At 34.5% G+C, this 17,001-nt stretch overlaps 2 protein-coding genes across 2 annotated transcripts; both read right to left on the reverse strand.

The window, feature by feature from the left end:
- Nucleotides 1-51: 51 nt before the first annotated feature.
- Nucleotides 52-4,011, reverse strand: LOC116020602. Its single transcript, XM_031261070.1, has 9 exons — nucleotides 3,779-4,011; nucleotides 3,634-3,695; nucleotides 3,419-3,509; nucleotides 2,210-2,296; nucleotides 2,026-2,079; nucleotides 1,484-1,668; nucleotides 1,202-1,284; nucleotides 995-1,095; nucleotides 52-625 (listed from the first exon to the last, which is right to left on the reverse strand). Exons 1-9 carry the CDS (start codon nucleotides 3,827-3,829, stop codon nucleotides 413-415), a joined length of 927 nt encoding a protein of 308 aa, XP_031116930.1. The 5' UTR covers nucleotides 3,830-4,011; the 3' UTR covers nucleotides 52-412.
- Nucleotides 4,012-11,384: 7,373 nt separating this feature from the next.
- Nucleotides 11,385-12,850, reverse strand: LOC116019438. The gene has a single exon (XM_031259620.1). The coding sequence runs from the start codon at nucleotides 12,657-12,659 to the stop codon at nucleotides 11,670-11,672; it is 990 nt and encodes a 329-aa protein (XP_031115480.1). The 5' UTR covers nucleotides 12,660-12,850; the 3' UTR covers nucleotides 11,385-11,669.
- Between the last annotated feature and the right edge of the window lie 4,151 nt (nucleotides 12,851-17,001).

The raw sequence follows: 17,001 nt of genomic DNA on the forward strand, positions 1-17,001 counted from the left end.
ATAGCATAATCTCTATAGCATAATCCAATATTAAATGACCAAAAGGATGAGTAGTTCAGGTGGCAACTAAGCATCTTTGTGAGATGGTTCTTGGGACAAAATCCAGGTTCAATTTTCACAAGTAACAATTGCTCTTAGACCAGCTCTCATGCCTACGGGGATTAGTTGGGTGGATCCAACCCGAAATATCTCAGTTTACACCAAAAATAAATCCAATATTAAATGCTCCTACAACAATGTAGCACCCTTTTGAATAAAATACGCATTTCTTTCATAGCAACCACACCAGATATATAATGTACAAATATTTCCTAACTTCAATTTTACTTTAGCTAGAGTCTATTTTAACTTTTTGCATCTTACTTTCATCTGCGGCTTCAGTAACGACCCATGTGCCATGCAAAAGTATTGATCATAGGCCCGTAAAACTAGACATGCTCTTGAGTGCTTCCTCTTCCATTTCAACTAGCTGATGACAGAATGTTTCTACATCGGCTGCCTCTTTCTTGAGCGCAATTCTGAACTCCTTCCACCGGTACTCACAAGACCCATCACCCTGGACTGGACCCAGAACTTTTCCCAGCACATCAATTCCTTTTCGGTCTATTGAAAGCAGAAAAGCATCCTTCACAAAAAATCACAGATAAGTTAACTTATGCCAGCATGGATTCACTTCATTATGTATTTCATCGCATCCGAAAGGATTTCCTCCCCTCCCTGGTTTGACAAGATAGAGGAGAAAAGGAAGTGACAAGTGTGAGATGGAATTTACATCCAACTCAACTTCAAGCTAAGAAATAAGAATATTTTCTCTCTCTCTCTCTCTCTCTCTCTATGCATTCATACATGGCTCTATAGGAAGCAATTTAATCTAAGTTATCTAACAATGAAGACAAGACATAATTCGCACATATCTGTCCACTACTATGCCAACAGGAAACCCAAAAAGAAGAGTGCAATTGCAATCAAACTAATAACTCATTGGCAGAATTACCTTGGCATTTTCATTCAAGTGCGTCATACAGAAGAGGATTAAAGCTCTGCGCCTCATCTCACTTCTATTAATTCCATCAATCAGGCTTGTACAGAAAGGCGCTGAAGATAATAAACATATCATGTAAAGTGAAAATGCCAAGCATAAACATTGTTATGCTTTTTAACAATTATTTATGCATAACCACTACAGGAGCTAGGAGCTTACATAAAGGATCTGCCTTTGATGCTTCAATATCCTCTAGAACCACTTCATGGTTACCTCCATTGCTGTCAATATACATGCAAGAACTGCAGAGCACATAAGCTTATGTATTAGCTCATGCTTATATTTTATGAGCTCCCCCCAAAAGTTATAATTAAGTTGCCAGGCCAGATTTAGTTGCAGAGCCACTAAGGAGTAAGGGGAGTCTAAAAAATGATTATTCCCTTGCAACACCATTGCCAAGAAAATATGTGCTATAACAAGGCATAACTGAGAACTTGATACCTTATATTAAATTTGTACACAGTATATTTGTTATTCTCATCAAGTAACTCCTGGAGGTTGTCACTACGGGAGGTATAACTGAGACAAGATGTACTCAATATAGCAGAAACTGAATAACTTGAATCCTTTATTGTTTTACGCTCCAATGATGTAATCTCCCTAAGGGTATCTGCAGCCAATTCAGCCTGCGGTCAAGAAGAAGACAGAGTAAGATAATAATACCTCTTCCCATAACAAGATAATTTGTCCAATGTCTCCTTGATTCAATAGAACGTGCTTATCACATTCTACAGTATTGAAAGATAGGTTAAACTCTGCTTAGCAAATCGTATTTGCATGCAGGAGGGGAAAACTATTAGGCATGGGTAAACCAGGAATGACTTTTTAAAATAGTAATTATTGAAAATGAAATTTAGAGTAATAAAGAGTCCACAAACAATTGATTTCTAGAAAAGAAGAAAGAAATTAAAGCAGTACTGCCAAATTACACAGTTCACAATGAAGCGGTTAACTAATCTATTAAGTGAGATATTGTGTACAACCTTTTTATCTTTAAGAGGCACGGCATCACCCATCAGAGCAACTCGAGTTGGCAGCTGTATATATGACAAAGCGTTTTTCTTAGTTTGAAACAAAATTTCACCAAGAAATTGCACATCCACACATTATAGATCAGGAAATAAGCCAACAAAATGTTATCAGAATCAGCTATTCAAGGAAAGAGACCCTTTTTATCGACATAAACAGATTCGCAAGTGGGCCAGGGAAAGGAGCCGTTACTGAGAAAGAACCACGCTCATCAATGATTGTGTTCTGCACAAAAAAGAAACTCAACTTCCTCAGGTATGTGCTAACTTGTGAAAAAAGAAAACTGGATTAATATGATTCGTATCATAATTTTTAATTGATATCATCCACAAGTCATTTCATATAATTGTTATCCCGAATTAGCATTAATTTGTGGGTTCTTGCTGTATAGATTACTCTCTAATACAGAGCAGAAAGTGACATAAATACCAATTTGGCAGTTTGGAGTGCAGAAATGCAGAAAACAATAAATCATTTGGGATAACAAACAGCAGAAGTGAAAAATGATGTGTGAGGGACGGATCCTTTTGAGGTCATTATCAAGACATCAGTGAGCAGCCTTTTAAAGTTGCATGCCAAAGGAACCAGAATTTTGAGAAGTCAGAGATGATAAACTCTACTACATTACCCTTTAATCTCATAGCATCCCCTCATTTTATGTAAAAATTATGCTCTTCTTATTAAAAAGGAAAAAGTTATGCCCCTCAAAGGACGACTCCATACCTAAGAAACTCATAGAGATAAGTCTAATTGTCAGAAGTAAACTTCTTATTGAAATCTAAGATTGTTAACATGAAGCACACTTGCAAAGAGAGAAAAGCCAAGTGTCAAAACTATGAAGGCATGCAATTTATCAGAGGACATAGCAGGCTAAATCATTTGATAGTAGCAGCCTAGCAGGAGCATATGGATGAATACATTTTTTTCTCCTTATATTCAGCGTATTGTATCACGTATACATAGTTGCTTCCCCTTCACACCAACTTGTGTCCAAAACCAAAATTTTACACATTGGCAACTTTTTAAAAGATGCCCTTTTCAGTTAGATCGTCGTCTAGATTACTAAACTAATTTTACCACTAGAATAGGTTAATTAATAAGGAAATCTCAGTTCTCAATCTCAGTTATAGATCCAACACATTCAAAGTGGCAAACTAAGTCTGCAGTACGTGATACCAAGTACACTATACCTAACAAATGAATTCACATGAAACAACCCAGAATTGCTTCGACATTGAGTACTAAGGGTGACAAGTGGTTAAAGCAAGTAGTTTTGTATATCCACACTTCCACAGTCAATAATGATCAGTCAATACAGTCTATTCCACGAGAAGACAAAAAACATACCACATTATGCAAGTCCTTCTCGGGTACCCATATGTATGGTTTCCCTTTCTTGACAAAGTACTTAACTTTCGAACTGTGTATATCCTGTTTGCTGAAAAATTTTTAAATAACATATATATGAAGTTAAAAGAGTATTGCTTCATAGCTCAAATTTATCCCACAACATGATAATGCAGAATTAATATCAGTTATACAGCAGATACATTCTAAATTACCTTCCCTTAGCATCAGCTTTAATGGTGTTAAGGTTACCTTGCCAATTTGATGCTAATATTTTCTGCAAAAACACACAAATTAAAGTTAGAATTCTCACAAGGTAAAACAAAATAGGGAAAGAATGAACCTTTAAGACGTCTTTACCTTGCATTTCTCAGCTAAAGTCAGAACAGACGATTTGGTTACTTTCGCCATTTGTGGCCCGTTTTACAAAGTTGCACAGCAGGTGTTTGTTGAAATGGCGGATTAAAGGAGGAGAAACACCAAAGCGCCAGAAAAGTGAAGAAAGGAAAGTCTCTCACTCTCTCCTCCTTGCTACAGAAGGGTTTCAGATCAGGGTTTTGCTGGGGTTTTCAGCTCCGGACTCGGGTTCGGGTTATCGGGGTACTTGTATATTTGTAGACTTGTAGTTATATTTAGGGACAATCACGGTTTGATTTCAACCGTCCGATTTAAATTGAATCGGAACAAGAACTCAAAAGATTTTGATTTTTTTTTTTGAAAATAAAAGATTTTGATTTCAGTTTGATGCAATTGAGAATTAAAACTGTCTCTTTTGGTTCGGAATTGGTTGTTTTCGATTTTAAATCAAACAAAAAATGTTATTGAATAGGAAGTCAGTGGCTTTTACAAAATACAACAAAGAACAAGGTAAGAGAATTATATGGATTTTGATTCTTATTGAAATTTTGATAAGATAAGTATTTTAATATTGGGAAATTAACTAAGTGCTAAGTCCAAAATTATTTTTTTAGTTTAACTTTAAAGTTTAAATATTAAAAATAACCATTTTATAAAAAAAATTAAAAACTTAATTGTTAACTTTAGATTATTTTAAAAATAAAAAATAATTTTTTTTTAAAAAAAAATTCAAACTGGAACTGTCAATTCTAGTTTGCCATTTTCTATAACCGTAAACCGTTGGTTCAAAACCCGAACTGAACCGTGATCACGTCTAGTTATACTCAATTATTTGATGGAAAAATAAATATGTTGCCTATCTTTCTATCTGATTGTTTATGTGAAAATGATAATTTTGACTTGAAGGAGTGGCTAAGTGGATGTGATATGGTTCTCGTATTTAAATGCCACACAACATCTTTTTGGTATAAGTTACCACTCATGTGCGATTTACAGACTAATACACAAGAGATAGAATTTATCTAGTGAACACTTTCAAGTAATAACTGTGAGTTTTATCATCTCACAGAAAAAAGAGATAATTTTTCTTTTAGGAGTAAAATTTATTCTAAATATGTTAATTTTATTGGATGAAAAAAAAAACAAAACAAAATTTATGGTTCATTTTTTTTTTAAGAAAAATGAATTAATTGGAATATGACACTAGTACAAAGATAGAGTAGATGTTGTTGTTGTTAGCAATCCAATCTTCCCTAGAGCGCTGGAAGCACATAAGTTCTTCTTGATAAAGGATATCGTGGTATTCCTCTGTCAAATTTCGCTCGAGCTTGACTAGACCTCCATGATAATTAACAGAGAGACGGTTTTGAATCCACTGAAGACAAACCAAAACTTTCTTCTTCCGGTGGTAAATATTGCTGAACACAATCCTATTCCAACAAGTGAGGGCATTTCCCATGCATCCGGGAAACATTATTATATACGTCCTGATCCAGCTTCCACGTAGTCTTAACAACATCAATGAAACTATGATTAGTGAGCTAGGAATACTGCATATTATCACGCTGCCACGGCCATTCGAAAAGCACGAAACTTTATTTCGACACAAGACTGGGAAGAATTCAACAGAGCTGTTACAAAGGATGAGATTCATTCTGCTCTATCGGCTATGGCACCATTCAAGGCTCCGGGTCCAGACGGTTTCCACGCAGCGTTTTACTAACGAATGTGGGGCATTGTTAGTGGCAGTATCTTTGAGCTGGTAAAGAATGCAGTCGAAACTGGCACATTTCTTGCGGAATTGAATGAAACTATCTTAGCTCTTATTCCAAAGATAAAATTTCCAGAGACAATTAAAAAATTTGGTCCAATCAGTCTCTGCAATGTAAGCTACAAGATTATCACTAAAATAGTCACTAATAGGTTGAGGGTCATTCTTCCAAAACTTGTGGGCCCGTTCTTGAGTTCTTTTGTCCCGGGCAGGCAAATTTTTGATAATGTTATTATCTATCAAGAAGTAATGCACTCAATGCGTACCAAAATAGGGATTCAAGGTTATATGGCTGTCAAGTTGGATTTTGAAAAAGCCTATGCTTGCCTATCTTGGCCTTTTATTGAATAAACTCTAAGGGAAATCAGTTTCAACCCGAACTGGATTACGCTCCTTATGAATTGCATCCAAACCCCTCGCATGTCCATCTCTTGGAATGGGGAATGTCTTCAGCATTTCCGCCCGAAGAGGGAGATACGCCAAGGAGGCGCAATGTCTCCGGCAATTTTTGTCTTGTGTCTCGAGAAATTGTGCCAATTGATTTCTTTAAAAGTCCATTCGGGATAATGGAAAGGTATTAGGTTGACGCCTACCAGCCCAATCCTATCTTATCTTTGTTTTGCAGATGATATGGTTTTGTTCTCCGAGGCTTTTGAGACGATACATGATAGTCTTCACCGATTTTGGGTGGTTTCTGGTAAAAATATTAGCTATGCTAAGTCCTAGGTTTATTTCTCTAAAAAGGTTAATCCCGACTTTGCTAATGCCTTGCTAGTCGTTTGTAGATTAACAGAACTAACGACTTGGGCAAGTATCTTGGCGTACAGTCGATCCATGGGCGTGTTACTTGCCATACATTCAACGAGCTTCTTGATTATATCCTGAGCTCCATATATAACTCCACCCTTAGACTCATGAAAAAGTAAATTGAGTACGTCAATTTAGTTATGAGACTTTATATGAATTGAAAGTGTGTATTTCTGTGCATAAAATGCTCAACCCAAATCTCATATGGAAGAGAGTGGGTTCGAGTTTCAATAGGTAATTATAAACAGATACTGCATTGTAATAGAGTCACTACTATTCAAAAAAAAAAAAACTATTACTATGCATTTACTTTGAAGCCCCTCCCTCTTTATGATCCAAAAATAAACTACAATATATACACACTACTAGTAGGGGTGTGCATTCGGTTAACCGTTCGGTTAACCGAACCGTTTTAACCGAACCGAATTAACCGAAATTTTAAAACCTTTAACCGTTAACCGAACCGAAGTATGTGTTACCGAATTAACCGAACCGAAAATTTTTTCGGTTAATCGGTCGGTTAACCGATTAACCGAAATTTTTTAACCTAAAATATAAAATTCTAAAAATAACACCTAAAATAATAAATCCAATTAAAATAAAATACAAATCATCCATAACTTCAAATATTCAAACATCCATAACTTCAAATCTTCAATCTAATTAGTATTTAGTATTTATATTTAATTATTTATCTATATATATATAAATTTGGTTAACCGTTTGGTTAATTCGGTTAACCGACCTTCCGAACCGAATTAACCGTTAACCGAAATTTCAAGATTCCTTTAACCATTAACCGAACCGAATTTTTCGGTTCGGTTAATGGTTAACTGAAATTTTTCGGTTCGGTCGGTTAACCGAAAAATTTCGGTGAATTGCACACACTTAACTACTAGACCCCACACCAAATCATTTATATACAACTCCACTCGTTCACTAATAATAAATTGCAGCACGTGAACAAGCTAAGGGCATGGCACATTCCCAAGCAGGCAACCATTGATCCTCGATCACCATTACCCCCACCACCAAGAAAAACCTTTATATATATAAATATTGCCAAAAGACCAAATGATTCTTCAAGGTCCATATATATATATTATGGGATATTTATTGGCTTTCAGCCTGCAGGCTGCAGCAGAGTTTATGCAAGTGGAGGAGAGGTGATAATAATGGATCACGGGTGAGTGTTTTACTTTCCTCTAAACGCCAAAAATTATCACATCAAAAATCCTTTCCATCTTCAACTTCTTACTTGTACTCTCTCTTGTTCTCTTCTGCCTTTCTTTTCTTCTTGCACCTCTTACAATATAGTGCTAATAAATTACTGAATACAAACAAAAACTAGCTATGACTTTGGCTAAATCTGCCAGCAGCATCATATTATTGGCTGACATCGAGGGTGTGTTTGGTTTGCACATTGGAATCGGAGTTGGGATGAGAATCAAATATTCGGTAATGGTAATAGATTTTTGTGAAAGTATTTTGCATGTTTGGTAGTATGGTGAAATTGGAATGATTTCCAATATTGATGTTTGGTTATGTATGACAAATACAAAAACAAAAAATCATGCAATTAATCCTAATATAATGACATCCAAAACAACAATATGAACAAAAAATTAAAACAAAAATTTAAAAGTACTAATCCAAACTTAAAAATCAAATTACCAATATAAGATAGAATGATACCCTTTTTAATTAGGGAATGTGTTTTTTAATTGAAGGGTACGGGAAAAGACACAAATAGGACCATAATAAAAATAATGGGCAAAAATAGGACATTCCAAAAATTGGTACAAAAATGTGAAAAACTACTTTGCCAAATGCCTTTGGTGTCGGAACCGGTCAAAAGCATGTGGAACTTGATTATCTTGAGATAGACTTGTGTTTTTTTTATGGTGACCAAACTGGTCACCTTATCGGCTTCTCCGATGAAGGAGAATCGGCGACCAGTTTGGTCGCTGGCTTCTCCTTCGCATTGTAGAAGCCGGAGACCAAACTGGTCGCTTGCTCCCCAGTGACTAGTTTGGTTGTCGGCTTCTACAGTGCGTGCGAATGAGAAGCCGGTGACCAAACTGGTCACTGGTTCTCCTTCATCGGAGAAGCCGACGACCAAACTGGTCGCGAGAAGGCGACCAGTTTGGTCGCCAAAAAAAACGCAAGTGGGACTTGCATATCTCGAGATACGTAAGTGGGACTTGCGTATCTCGAGATATGCAAGTCCCACATGCGTTTGTGTTTGACCGGGTCTGACAGACTGACACCAAACGCATTGGCAAAGTAGTTTTTCACATTTTTGTACCAATTTTTGAAATGTCCTATTTTTGTCCATTGTTTTTATTTTTCGTCCTATTTGAGTCTTTTATCTCTGGATAATCAAATTTTATAGTTGTGTTTTAAAAGTTATCAACCAAACAATAACTATGATTTTGATTCTTATTTCTAGTATGTCAACCCATGAACCAAACGCAGCTCAATTTTTTATTTTATTTTTTTTTGGGGTGAAAATTGACACCCTAACTTTTCGTCCCGACAGCTCAAGCAACAAGTCAAGACTATAATTTTGACATGGAACCATTTTATAGTGACTGGCAATATTTTTTTTTTTCCTTTTCATTTCTCAAGTAAAATAGAGAATTTCTCTTATTAGTAAATGCACTTTTAATAATTTATCTATGTGTTTAAAAGTTGTGACTCAAGGGAGGTGGTGAACTGGATTAATGGGATGGCTGAATTCTGGGATCAGTTCGGGACATAATTTGGGAGTGCCATAAATGGCTAGAGAGAGATTGGGATGTGAGGATTGAACATGCTTAATTTGTAGAGAGCATAAGAAAGGCAACGAATTTTCTGACTAATTAAGATTATGGGCACTCAGGACCAAAGGTGGAATGACCTTACGTGCCCTCCCCGTGTATCATGGACATTTTGCTGGGTGACATTGTTGTGAGAAATTATTTTAACAAGTTAAAAGAATTTGTTTCACTTTTAGACCATCTATAATGACATTTTTGCTTTTGATCTAGTAATAACAACCCAAGGCCATAACTAGCTAGCTAGCACTATACAACCATTCATAGTACACTTAAGTATCATCAGTCATATCTTCTATTTTTTTACTAGTGGGTAAAATAGTACCAAAGATATTTTAAAAGTTTATATAATGATTAATGTATATTTCATTCAAAGATTGAAAAGTTGGAAATTTTTTTTTAAGTGATAGAGAGAAATTTGTAATTACTATTTGAGAGTATACATAAAGTAGGTCATTCATATTCATGTATAATAACTTGCAAATCACACAAAAGAGGAAAATCACACTAAAAAAACTTTGTGCAATAGACTCAATCGAGAAAGCATTGTCAATAATCAAATTTGTAAATTAGAATTTCTGTTGCAGTAATTTGACTAATCATTTTTCAACGAATGAGTAATTGATACATTGAGACTATACACAGTTTAAAAAGGGAAAACTTTTTATTTTAATTGATGAATTTGCGAGTTAATAAATATTTTAAATATTAGAGAGTGATAAATAGCGAGTGGCTTAGGTACATTTGTCTAACATGGATAAACCATCCTTTGATCATTAATGTGGGTACGTTGCAGAATCACACTTACTAATAGATGCCTAGTAATAATTAAAATAAAATATCTTTAAAAGTTGATAATTAAAAATAAACTTGAGTCAACTATAATTTAACTAACAAGCCAAGGGCATAATTGTCATAAAACAGCCATCCATAGTACACTTAAAACCTCATTCATTCTTGTCACATCCCAAATCTATTTTACTATGTGGTAAAACACTACCAAAGATGTTACAGAAGTGAATTGAATGATTAATGCATATTTCATTCAAAGATTGAAAAGTGGGAATCTTTATTAGTTAATTGGATGGTACATATTTCAATGAATGATATAATATAATTGATACATTGATTATACACCATACTTTGGTCATTAATGTGGATTGCAGAATTATCACACCAAAAAACATAGTCAAACAAAATTGGTCAAAAGAATAATTTTCTTCCCCATTTTTTACTCTTCTTACAATTACCATTTTATGAAAACTTCTATTTCTCCATCTTAAAATTACTTCCTTCGTATTCTTTTTTGTCTAACTATAAGTTTCTCTAGTCATGTTCGTGTTAGATAGGACCTCAAAGGATGCCACCATCCTATATATTTACATTCTAACGTTGCATAACGAGAAATTTTTTATCCCAAAATTATTCTCCTTTTGAATATTTGGTTCATGTTTGTTAATTATGTCGGGAATTGAATGTGCAACATTGTGGACAATTGAGAGATTAGAGTTGCACAAATTGATAGACAAGGACCAAAATTCGAAAAGACGAATAATTCAATAATCAAAAGTCTAATTTTCTCAAGAACTTTTTATATTCATTTGGTGTTCGTGAATTAACTACTCTGCTATAAGTTAGATCACATAATAGGATATATCGTAAAAGAAGGGTATGCTTGTACTTTGAGGGATAATGAGAGGTTAAAACTTTCATTGCATAAGAAAGCAATTTCAAGAAAAGTTAAAAAAAAAATGGATGGAAATTTTACAGAGACAAGATTGCTAGAGCAAAGTGAAAAAACACTAAAATGGACTAAATTAATAATTCTCATTCATACCAAGAAAAACAAATACAGTAATTCATGTGATTTAGGATTTTTGTGTTTTATTGGTGGAATATAATTTCTGAGTCAGCAGCAGTCAGTGCTCTGATCACCTACAAGGATGATTACAGGTGTACAGCACAGCCATGGAGACATCATTAGCAGAGTTAGCAGTCTGCATAGAATGTTGTCCCCTCTTCCCCCCTCCCCACCCACCCCAAACACCCCACCCCACCTACCCGATCAAAATTCCCATTTGCCCCATGGTCAAGAGCTAGGGAAATTAAGGAATCTCAATCAAGATACTAAAAATACAAATTTGTAATTATAAGGTCATGAGTTTGAATATCAACCTACTTAATTTGAGCCAGTTAACTATGAACAATTTAGTCTCAGCAACCCCACCAATATGACCAAAGATACAAATTTTGATCAAAAGGTTAGGAGTTCAAATTTCATTATCAGTTATGAGCAACTTAGTCTGGTCTTTTTCCTTGTATTTCTTTACATGCTAGGATCACAAAACAGAATTTACCCAGTACCTGGTACACACCTAAAGTAGTGATTACAGTTTCTCTCGAACAAAAAGAAATAAAGAGGGAGGGAAATCCAAACAAAAGTAAAAAAGAGCTAATCAAGAAAATTACTCCTCACTAATCTGATGAAAGGAATGATTCATCTGGTGAAGCTTCTGGTGTGGAGGGGTCTGAGCCTTGATAATGGTGAATGTGGAGCAGGAGGGGAAGTAGCCAAAGGAAGAACTTGGGAAGAGCTTGAAGGGTAGTGTGAAACAACACTGAGATTATTATTATTATTACCATGTTGTTCCTCTCTGGTTCTCGGAAAGATAAGTGTAATGAATGAGCCATTATTCTCCTCATCTCTAGCTGAAAATGGTGAGGGAGAGAATCTGAACTTGGCATTCTCCTGAGCAGAAAGGAATGGTGGTGAAATCTGGGCTAATTCTTTGTCTGAAACATGAGAAGATGAAGCTGAAGCTTCCTTTTTCTTGACCAATCTCTGGGTTTTTTCCTCCAAGATTCTGCTTCTGTGAAGCTTCTCCTCTGCATCTCTCAAGAACTTAAAAGTTGGAGGGGGAGAAGGCTTACTGGAGAACTCAAAATCTGTGGTGGATTCAAAGAAAGGGTTGATGAGAGGAGTGAGGGGTGGGGTGAAATATGGGGGAGAAGCAATAGGGGTCAAAAATGGAGTCTCAAGAACATCACTTAGGCTTCTGGTTCTTGACCCTTTTCTGCTCTTGGATTTCCCATCCTCTGATGACTCCAAATCCTCCTTTGTCTCTTCCTTGATTGTGAACAGAAACCTTGGAGGACCAGAGAGTCTCAAAAGCTCAACCTCCATGCTTTCATCCCCATGGGGGCTCTGCACCTGAGGCTGAGGTTCATGGACAAGGGTATTTCTGGAACAAATCTCCTGGGGTTTCATTGCAGAGTTTCCAGAACAAGAAGAAGAAGAAGATGAAGAAGAAGATGGTTTTTTGCCACAGAAAAAGTAGAAAATTTCCTTGCCTGGCCCATCTTCAATCCCTCTTCTTGTGATCCTCTTCTTCCACCATAACAGGTAGTATAACTCTGCAAGAAGAGCAATCAAAAGACACCCAAAGATCACACTCAAAGCTAGCCCTATGCTGCTCAAAGATTTCATCTTTTCATCCACTGGATCAACAACAACAACAACCACATCAAACTCCAACCTTAATTAGCTTGCCCCAAATCCTAGGATTCTTGGGAGAAAACAAAAAAAGAAGAAGAAGAGAGAATTAATGAAGAAGCAGATTTCACTTTTGTGTGTGTGTGTGAAAGGCTGGTGAGATTATGAGTGTACAGAGAAAAAGTTCAACCACCAAAGGGGTAAAGGAAAGGGAAAGGGAAGGAATGGGCTTTTTGATGATAATCAAAATTGCAAATGTCCCGCGTGGGTAGCTCAATTGGTTTGATAAATCATTTTAAAGTAATTAAGATACATTAATAGATTAGACGAAATAAAGACTCATTGTGCATAAAATGTATAGACAAGGGTGAAAACTTAGAGACAGAATGAATCACTAGCGATTTACCCGTACTTAGACAAGGATTCTGAAGAATTAAGATTAATTTAGGTTAAGTTATACTACGTAATACTTAATATATTAAAAAATCATCACATTGCACGAAGAATCTTAGCTTTATGGCAACAGGACACTAGGGGAATCTAAGTACAAGAATGGGATAACCTAGTTTAGTTGTTGCGAATAATTCTATTCTTAATTCAGTTTGACGCTACGTGAATAGGAGGATAATATGTGAATTAACAATTAATTGGAGTACAACTGAGGTTTAGGGGGTGAGGGTGTTAGATTAAGCCCAACCTCGAATCCTACATTTTAATAAGTATTGAGGTAATTTTAGTCAAATTGAGGTAATTTTAGTCAAATTAATCATACAATTGACTTAATAACTTTAAACTTTTAAGTTTGACTTCCTTTATGAATAACTTATTTGTCATTCTTGATTTGAGTCAATTAATAGACAACCTATGCTGGTTTATTTTTTGGGAGTTCTTTGTTGGTTAGGTCACAAGACAGAATTTATTCAATTTACCTAATGCATACCTTCAAGTAGTGACTACGAGTTTCATCGTCACCCAAAAATAGTAAGTGCTATATATAAGTATTTTGAGATTAAAAATATTCATTTTGATGTGATGTATTGCGATTAATTAAGTAATGTTAAGTGTTTCATATCAAAGAGTATATATTTTTAATTTCTAAGAGTAATTCTATTTTTTATTGTATGTATTATTAATTTACATGGTTGGAATAATAATAAAAGTTGATTCTTTTAAAAGGGTGACTGAGAAAGTGAAACATGCATGATTCTTATATCAGAATATCACGAGTACAATTCTTGCTAACATCCTCTTAGGTGAGTTTGTCGCATATGGTATTCTTATTAGTATGATTTATTCCGTACGTACCATCCGATAGTGGATGTAAGTTTTACTTGTCTTTAAAAAACATTTTGAGGTTAACCTTTTTTTTTTAAAAGTAGATGTAAGGTTGTAGGAAAATACAAATTTTACTCTTATCTCACAAAATTTTGATGTTGACATTTTCATTGGGACCCACATGATGAAAATAACTAATCATTCATTGTCAAAGGAGTAGAAATATGAAGTACATGTAGTAGAACCTATATTTTGAATAGTTCTACTATGCATACTCTTAAATTCTGCCCCTTACTTCTACTCTCTAATGTGACAAATAAGGATTAGTTATTTTTCGTTACGTGGGTCCATAGAAAAATGTCTACATCAAGAACTTGTAAGAGAAAATATAAGTTGGGAGTATAAAATGAGAGTCCACCAAGTATTTTTCCTATTTTGAATATATAATTTCTTTTATCTGTAACTAATTTATATTGTTTAAAGATATAATTGTTCTTATAAAATTTGAAGGGGAACTAATGAGTGCAGAAGGTGACAAATGAACCTCATGTGTGATTAGGTGTTGATTATTTAAGAGAAGCAAATTAATTATTAAGTTAGATAATAAGTAATTTTTATTATCTGCATACAATGTGTATATAATGTATTAGAATTAAATAATATATATCACTAAGTTAGCCCAATTTAACAAACGAGAAGAGAAAAGGAACAACTTAAAAATATGTGTCCATACTAGGATAAAAGTTAACATGTATAGTTGATATGGGCGGTCATGTCCACTCTTTAAAATCAAGCATTTGTAGGGACAATAAGTACTTAATTCGTATATCATAATCACATCATAATTATATATAAGATTTATGAATACACAAAGTCAACTCCTTGTAACATTCGTTAAAAGTAGTATAAATACCATTTCATTTATGAATTGAAGAAAAGAAAAAAGATTTTAACTTCTAAGCTATTTGAGAAAGAACCGCTTTTGTGATATTTGCCTTTTGTCATTAATTAATAAGATAAAAATAGTTAGAAGAAGAACGATATGATCCATTCATTCTAATCGTATCACTTTAATCCTAATTAATTCAAACAATTATTTAAAGAAGTGATTGAAGCAAATTAAGCCGAAAGCCTGCAAAACCAGTAGAGGAGGGGTGGCAAGAGGTCGGTAAATACTTGTCTAGTTTATTGTTGGAAGGATGCATCTTTCGAGATTGCTCACATGGGATCATCCATATATACAAAAGTACTTGCCCGTCATCAATAGTCCTTTCCCCTCCCTTTTTTTTAAAAAAAAAAATAATAAATCATATTCTTTACATGATAATATATGTTTTATATTTTTATACATTCTCACACATTTTCAATTCAAAAATTTTAAGCTCTCACCACTGAGGTTCAAATCTATGACCACTCATTTGGATTGATAACTGAGATGTATCACACTACATGATAGTTACGTTGTCATTTCTTCTTTTTCTTAAATTCTCATTTTTGTTTTTTTAAATGATGAGGAAACACACTATATAGCCTTGATCATTTGCGGATTGTCTACCCCATGTGATCAATTACATGCCATTAGATTAGATAGATTCAAGGAATCACATTCCTGAAGACTTCTCCAATATTTTCGTGCACATTCTCCCACCATGTGAACTGGAAGGGTAGAGTCGTGATAGGGCACCAGAATAGGGCAAATCATATTGTTGTGTGCTTTATGTGCGTTATTGGTGCATTATTAACGCTACTCTGATGTATTTGTGGATTCATATTGGTGCATTGATGATAGTTGAGTGTGGTGCATTTTACAATTAGAGTCTCTAATCTTTATGCATATCTGAACACTTGTAGTGCATATTTATGCACATAGTGGTGTATAATATGATTACTTGTTATGCTTTAAATATGGGTAGAAAATTAGACAAACTTATAATTTGTGATTCATTATTATTCATACTCTTGATGCATTTGTGTGTGGATAGTTATGCATTATTGCACTTGTGCTTTTACACAATGACAACTAAATCTTAAAATGAGTTTGACAATTGTGCATTTATGAACACTTATGGTGCATGTTTATATAGATAATGTTGCATAGTTTAACTACCTGTACTGCTTTAAATACTTGGTGAAATGTTCACCTAGTATTTCAGACTCTGGCATTGGAGTGTACATAGTTGTATATTTATTGTAGTTCTGTTGTACTTTTAACCAATTGGAACTAAATGTTAAAATTAGTTTGATGATTGTGTATTTCTGAACCCTTACGAGGCATTTGCATGCACTTTGTGGTGGATAATTTGATTATTGTGCATTTATGAACACTTATGGTGCATGTTCATTTAGAAAATGGTGCATAATTTGACTACTTGTTTTGCTTTGAACACCTTTTGTTGCACGTAAAACGAAAATAAAATGACCAAAATATTCCACCGCCTAATTGCAAAGCTTAATTTTCAAATCAATTAAATTTGTTGGATGAAAGGAATCCCATGGCTCAAAATAGGCCACACAACAGCATGTAGAGTACTCACCGAATTTGAGTGGATTTCTATATATATATATATATATATATATATATATATATATATATATATATATATATATATATATATATATATATATATTTTTTTTGGTTCAAATACGGCGGCGAGCTCCGGTGCGGTCATGTGGCCTAATCTGCACCGTCCAATTTCATTAATCTTACTGAAATTCGCGTATGTTTAAGTGGGGTTATTATGGTAATTTTAGTATTTATATTACGTGAATTGGAATGGTGCATTTTAGTACATAGTGTGGTGCGTTGAATACATGCTGTGGTGCGTTTTATTACGTATGTTGGGGCATTAACTGTGTTGTGGAATGGTGTGTTTTAATCTATCCGTTGGTACATTTTCATACGTAGAATGATGTGTAACTGTGTTGTGGAATGGTGTGTTTTAATACATCGTCTGGTGCATTTTAAAACATTGAATGGTGTATATTTTAACACATTTGTTTCTAATAAGTGTGGTGCATTTTAATATGCATAATGGTGCATATTTTAGCACATGTTTTCTTT

Source organism: Ipomoea triloba, chromosome 5 (genome assembly GCF_003576645.1).
Source record: "Ipomoea triloba cultivar NCNSP0323 chromosome 5, ASM357664v1".
Lineage (NCBI taxonomy): Eukaryota > Viridiplantae > Streptophyta > Magnoliopsida > Solanales > Convolvulaceae > Ipomoea > Ipomoea triloba.

Excerpts from the sequence above, each read along its gene's own strand:
- LOC116020602 (XM_031261070.1), bottom strand. The coding sequence starts at position 3,829 with ATGGCGAAAGTAACCAAATCGTCTGTTCTGACTTTAGCTGAGAAATGC. Across the intron at positions 3,696-3,778 it reads CTTTAGCTGAGAAATGCAAG|AAAATATTAGCATCAAATTG; the intron begins GTAAAGACGTCT and ends GTGTTTTTGCAG. Across the intron at positions 626-994 it reads ACTTGAATGAAAATGCCAAG|GATGCTTTTCTGCTTTCAAT; the intron begins GTAATTCTGCCA and ends TTTTTTGTGAAG.
- LOC116019438 (XM_031259620.1), bottom strand. The coding sequence starts at position 12,659 with ATGAAATCTTTGAGCAGCATAGGGCTAGCTTTGAGTGTGATCTTTGGG.